The sequence below is a fragment of the Marmota marmota genome, unplaced genomic scaffold, assembly GCF_001458135.2.
Source record: "Marmota marmota marmota unplaced genomic scaffold, marMar, whole genome shotgun sequence".
Taxonomy (NCBI): domain Eukaryota; kingdom Metazoa; phylum Chordata; class Mammalia; order Rodentia; family Sciuridae; genus Marmota; species Marmota marmota.
In genome coordinates, this window is record NW_026000229.1 from 25,875,163 (window position 1) to 25,882,264 (window position 7,102).

The 7,102-nt window shown below is 36.9% G+C and overlaps 1 protein-coding gene across 5 annotated transcripts in view; it reads right to left on the reverse strand.

Moving 5' to 3' along the window:
* Unc13c (unc-13 homolog C) overlaps positions 1-7,102 on the reverse strand; it is a 583,769-nt gene that overhangs the window by 354,115 nt on the left and 222,552 nt on the right. For all 5 annotated transcript variants that reach the window (XM_048793668.1, XM_015480644.2, XM_048793667.1 and 2 more), the window contains one exon: positions 4,522-4,741. In XM_048793668.1, the coding sequence (XP_048649625.1) occupies positions 4,522-4,741 (220 nt within the window). The remainder of the gene's footprint in view (positions 1-4,521; positions 4,742-7,102) is intronic.

Here is a 7,102-nt window from a genome sequence, read left to right on the forward strand (position 1 = left end):
CCAGAGTGTCCGAAGGGAGGGGTGGGACTGGTCTGTTTCTGGTTGGTTTCAGCTCCCGTTTTGCTATTTCATGAAGGCTTGGCGAGAGATCTCTTCCTAGAGTCCCTGCACCGCTCCTGCTGCGCTGCGCCTCGGAGGCTATCCTCCCTGACGCGGGGGCCGCGTGCAGGCAGCCCACAGTCGCTGAGTCGCGCGGGCAGCGGCTGGCGGGTCTGGACCTCTGCGCTGCGTGGCGGAGATTCACTCGTCTAGCGCAGACTGTCACCTCTAAAAATCCTACCGATTCCCGGCCGGTCTCTCTTTAGTGGAATTTTGCTAGGAGTTTCTCAGCAGGTCGAATCTAAGCGTATCCATGCGTCTCTCTGACCCCGTTGTTGAGGAGGTACTGAAAGCGCTGCCTCCCCTCTCACCGCCATGTTGGATCGTATACCCACATTTTAAGCAGCTCTAGTGCTTCAATGTGTGCTAACTTCTGGGAAAATAATCTGGTCTCCACCCTGTAGCAATGCCTAAACAGAACCCTATGTAGAAGCTTGCTGAGTTCATTACATGAACACATTTTGTATATTCTTTTTGAAAGAATATCTATGGTTTTCAAGATAGGTGTCCATATCTATTCATCAGTTAGATTTTAGAAAAAAAAAATTGCATCCTTTCTTCCTAGTTCTAAAGGCCTGGAATAAAGCTCCCAGCCACAGTAGGTGTTTGATATAACAAATATTTAACTGCTTTAAAACATCATGATTGCAAAATGTGCTAATAGGACAAGAAAAAGGAATAAATACTCAATTTGCAAATAAGAGTACTCTAGCCAGATTTTATTAATGTTATGAATTTGCAATAGCTTGTACTAGGACACATAAACTTGATATGATACCAGTGGGAAAGACACACAAGATATTGCTTTGCTGTGCTCCAGGAACAAGAACTCTCTGGACTTATGCAGTTACTTGAACTTTTTAGGTAGGAATAAAAATTAGGCAAAACGCTTATTCCGTGGGACTCTGGGATTCTTTCTTGGACATATGTAAGGAAGTATAGCCCAGCTGAGTTAGGTGCCACTAATATTTGCATATTTTCTAAGTTTCTCTGGTTGTCTCTTTTCTATATTGAAAAGATAATCAAGGGAAATATTTTACATGTAATCTCTCTTTTATGTATGCCTCACTCTTCACACAATCCCCATCCCACATTAACCTCATTCAGGGTCACAACCTGTTCCTCCATTTTCTATAATTCAGTTCTTCCAACACTAAATACTTTTTTTTCCCAGAAAAGAATAGAATATATTTTTAAAGGAAAAGTAGGTGGATTCTGACTGGCCACTGACTTGGGAATTGGAGAAGAACAAATCAATTCTCTTTTCTCTGTTTCCTTTTGACCTCCTCTGTTCTACCCACCACCTCATGTCTGTCAGCCTGGAGTGAAGAAGAGAGCAAAGTGTAGGAACCACCAAGAAGCACAACCAGCTAGACAGAAACTGAGAGTACTGGACCTTTACATGTATCTCTGAACCTGTGAGGAGGCACTGAACTAGTGAGCACCACCATCTGGTCTAATTACACTTGATGGAAAGTATGTAAGTCACAAACGCAAGACTCCAGGAACATGAAATGCCAAACTCAAAGTCAATTTGAAGTAACCATAAGAATCTCTCTTTTGAATGTCCCCTTAAATCTTCTTTTCTTCTGTTTTAGTGTATGTGTGTTGATAGACTGCAATGATTTCAGAAAAGGATTACTAGAATAATGAGGGTTCCAAAAAATAGATCTTTATTTTCAAGTACTTGAAAAATTGTTATATACAATGGGGAAGCCAATTGATTAACTATTTTATCCAGAGGTAAGATATGGCTTATTGAATAGAAGACATAAGGAAGCCAACTTTGGTTCAGATTTTAATTTTTGAATTAAATGTTCTAGTAAGGTGTTAAGGTGCATACCACAGTGTTCAAAAAAGTGTTCAGAAAGAAGCTAACCAAGGTGCCCTTCAATAGGTGTATAAAGAAATGTGGTGTATATACACAATGAAGTATTACTCAGCCATAAAGAAGAATGACATTATAGCATTGATGGTAAATGGATAAAACTGAATACTATCATGCTACGTGAAATGAGCCAGTGCCAAAAAGTCAGAGGTTTAATGTTTTCTCTAATATGCTGAAGCTAATCCAAACTAGGAGGGGTTAGAAAACAGAAGAAAGGTCAATGGAGTAGATAAAAGGGAATGAAGGGAAAGGGAGGAGGAATAGGATAGGGAAAGAGTGGAATGAATCTGACATAACTTTCCTATGTACATATATGAATATACCACAGTGAGTCTCACCATCATGTATCTCCACAAGATATTAATTAAGAAGAAAATCTATAAATAAATACCAGAAAGATCAATAGAGTAGAGGGAAGGGAAGCAAGAGAGGCAAGAGGGGAGGGAAAAGGGATGTACTAGGCACTGAATTAGGACAAATTATATTCCATGTGTTTATAGTTATGAATGAATTAAAATGAATTCTAATATTATATATAATTAAAAAGAAATAATAAAAAATAAAAAGACAATAATATAAATTCTTATTAAATTTACTGGTGGCTTCATTTGTATACCTTCCACTCTGATTTCTCTTTTTTTATTCTTTCCTCTTCTTTACTGTTGGTCTGCATAGACACATGTCACACACCATGTCACTATTTCAAATTTCTTGCTTAGATCAATGAAGAGAAACTTCTTAAGGAAAGGTCACTAGTTCTATAGGGAGAATTTCAAATTTTATTGAAAGTTCTTGTGAAAAGTTGTGATGTTAAATACATATATTTGCAGAACTCCTTTCACATTAATGTGAGAGTGTTGCTTTCACTTAAAAAATAAAGCAGGATAATTAAAGAAAATGCCTACATATCCACCCTCATTGTTCTGAACTATTTTTGATTCTTCCAATATCCATGTGTATTTTATTGAATAAGCTCAATGAAAAAGTTGGATAATATAATTGACTGTCAAATAATAACTGCTATTTAAAAAATGGAACTAGATTATAAAAATATTTCTAAAATTTAATGGATGGGTTGCATCGCTCCTTTTAGAAAGCTGAAAAGAGGAATGATTTCATTTCTTAGCTAAAATCTACATCATTTTTTTCTTTAAGGAATGCAAGCCATTTGTTTTTAGATTACAATATTTTCTTTGTCTGCCTTCTCAAATGTCACTGCCTAATATGCTCATTTTTTAACATACCTGTTTACAATTCACTTTTTAAACACATGGATTAAATTTTAATTGGATTTTGTAATTAAGTTTGATAAGTAATATTGTCAATCCTTATATTTTTAAGCAATCATTCCTAAAGAAACTTTAAAAGGTTTTTTAAAGAAGGGATACCACCTCTTTTACTTTAACTTTTTTTTAAAGCATTTATTACCTTTAATGTAGTTTAATGATGTGATTGTGTTGGAAGTTTGCTAATCATCAAAGAAAGCTTGAGATTGTGACTGTGCCTTCAATAAGCCAGCTGTGGCAGCATTTCTGACCATGTTTATTGTGACATTTTCTTCTACCCTACTCAGTTTCTGGCAATCCATGTACCTTATATTGTCAGCATTCATATCAGCAACAAAAAGAGGAGACAATATTCGGATACAGAAAAAAACACATTATTTGCAAGTGAATATCCATGCTTGAATAGATTTCTCTGGCAATGGCTTTTTAGGAACACTTAGAAGATAAGTAGTGAAAATTCAGTTATACATATTTTAGAGTATAATGTTTTGGCATTTGTGAATCTAAAGTCAGACAAAGGATTTTTTGGAAATAGAAAATTTAAGACAAATTGTAATAAAAAAAAACAACACAGTGGGATGTATCTATGCAGAAGTGAGAAAGAATGGAGAGGCCATTAATATTAGAGCATCTTCTATATGCCAGACTCTAAGCAAAGAGTGTTTCATTTAGCCTTCCTAATGATTCTGACATAAATTTTATTATCTATTTTTACTCAGTAGAGGAAAATAGAGGCCTGAGAACTTAAAAACATTCACCAGAGTGACATTTTTGTTAAATTACATTTTTCTTCAACATTCAAAACCAAGACCCCAAATTCCAAGGCCAGGGCAGGGCCTGTAGAAGGATGCTCCTGTCAGGCTGGCATCAAAGGGGCTAAGGAAGAATTTCAGTTGCTGTCATTACAGGGGTGTGCTTGGCTCTAGTTAGAGCATTATGTATTCCTACTTACTGCATTGGGCTATTACGAGATATGAGTAAGAAAATAGGTCAGTCGCTATGAAGGTTTTATTCTTGATGAGAGGGCACTTTCCCTCCAGGTACTCCCTCTTGATGAGTCTGACACAGGAGAAATGCATTATCAATGATACAACCTGATGAGCAAAATGGTATCTTTTGTGTAACTGGTAGGAAGAAGGCAGCTAGGACATGCTGAAAACAAGAGCTGAGGAAATCCCACTGGAACATACATGGCATAAGGCAGAGAGAGGAGGCATACCACTTTTTTTAGCCTAATCAACTACTCACTCTGCAAGCAGTCGGCGTTCAGGAGGTCTTGACACTTTTCATGGCACTTCACTCCACACTCCAGGCACTTCATGCCCTGCCGAGCAATGCCCCACAGGAGCCCTTCACACTCATAGCAGTAGGTGGGTGTTGTAGCAGTCCAGACCTCGAAGTTGTGTGGGGTGGTGGAAGACATGGGGTAGATCAGAGCCTGCAAGGTCTTCTTAAAGACATGCATTTTCTGTGAGGATGAGAAAAGTGAACCATGCAAACCACATCAGTAGATTTGGAGAAGAATTTCAATACAAAACAAACCATTTTATCATTTGTCCTTGAAAATGCTATTTTGAGAGAGCCCGCATATTCTTCTCTCAGTACTCTAGAGCCCTATTCAGTTATTTGTACACAAAGAACTCCCTTACCTTCCAAATTGGATTGGGCTCTGCTGTCACACACCTTCTTTCATGGCAGCCAGCAGTCTGAGTTACTTGATAAAGCCCCTTTCCCTGCTACACTGCAAACTCCTCAAGGGGAAGGGTGAACATCTTACTGGTTACTACACCAACCCTTAGAGCCTAACCTAGCTTCTGACTAAATACAGGTATTTAGGAAATATTAATTTTAAAAAACATCAATTTATATTACTATTCTTAATCTTAGTAGACTTTTAGTAAAATTGTGAGGTTTAAGGAAAGCATTCTTATTTTTAAAAAATATTTTATTTATTCTAATTAGTTATATATGACAGCAGAAAAACAATTCAATTCATATTACACAAATAGAGCATAATTTTTTATGTCTCTGGTTGAACACAAAGTAGAGTCACACCATTCGTGTTTTCATACATGTACTTAGGGTAATGATGTCCATTTCATTTCACCATCTTTCTCACCCCCATGTCCCCTCCTTTCCCTCCCCCTCCTTTGCCCTATCTAAAGTTGTCTGCCGAGCAATGAATTCCTCCCATGCTACCTACCCACAAGCATTCTTAATGCTGACTCCAAATCTTTAGACACATCCCCACACCTCTTTTGTATCCTACCCAGGCCTCTCTGACTGTTGCTCTCCATGACACTTTACCTCTCTTTAGCCCCAAACATGCTTCTTTTGTAATTCATTCTGCAGGGAATTCTTTTCAACACCTATCATTTAGAAAGTTTCTCATCAACTAATTAAGAAGAAAGCACTTGTAAAAGAGTTAACTGTGGCATTCTCTCATGCTGATATATTTTTAAGGAGATAATTTTTAATAGTACATGGAAGGATTTTCTAATTACAAGTCATTGTTAGTTGGAAAAAACACTAAATGATACTCAGGGGACTAGAGTTCCTTTGTATGAGTCTAATCTATGATCTTTAAAATGGGCTATTTTTGGCAAGAACTAACACTGTCTTTCATCTTTCTTTGCTTAGTGCCTACACAGTACCTACCATTGTCCCTGGGATATAGAAGGGATGTATGTTTTTTGTTTTGTTTCATAAAATGAATAAATGTCCTGCCATTTACAGTCTAGACTTTTAATCTAGAGTGAGAAATAAAGTCGTTAAGACTCACTTTTCTTATGCACCCTGCCTTTCACATGGTATTATTTTGAAGATCAAATTATATACTGATAACAAAAGTATTTTCCAGATTTCAAAACATTAAATAAAAATACTAAGTATTAGTATTGATGGGAGATTTTCAAAAACAAATAAACATAGGTCATAAAAGAGAAGTGATTGGACGAGTCCTACTATACTCTTCTCACAGCTCATTATGTGAGTGACTTCCTGAGAGGCACACCAGTATTCTTCATGATTATATTTATTGATAATTTCCCATAATTCTCTGTTGCCAAATGAATGCCTATTTACATAATCCCAGAGGAGCCTAACAGATAAGGAAGCACTTATATTTTTGCATTAATCACCCTTAAGTCTCATTTCAGAATATTTTCTAATGTGTTAAAATGACCAACTGTGCATTATTTTTCAATTTCAAAGTATGGTAACAGCATTATTTCCCTTTATAAGTCCATTCTCCTCACTGTGTTTTCCCAGAATATGTTTGATAATGGTATCTGGAGGTCTTCTACCAGGGAATTAAGCTTTGCTTCAAATTTTTCCTTGAATGACTAGGTCCATTCTTACTATTACATGAGGGTCTGGTCAGTCCAAAGCTCTTTGTGTTTCAAATGAATCTACAGAACAGCAGCATGGAATATTAATATGGGAATTAATTAAGTGGGAGGCCCCAGTGTCAGGATTTATACAACTAGAACTGTATCCATCCCTTTTCAATGATGATAACGTGAGCCAAGTAAATCTTTTAGCTTCATGTCAGAATGAAGATGTTTTACAGAAAACTATTGAGAATCCTTTGAGAATTAGGAGTATGTATTATTCATCTTTGCCTCCCCTTTACTGCCCAGGAGAGTATCTGCAATATTATTAAAGTGAATTGAAGTATCTTTGGCATAACAAATTTTCTCTCAGAGATTCAGTCTCCTGTTCTAGTGGTTTGAGGGACCAGGATATGTGTGTGTGTGTGTGTGTGTGTGTGTGTGAGAGAGAGAGAGAGAGAGAGAGAGAGAGAGAGAGAGAGAGAGAGAGAGAGATT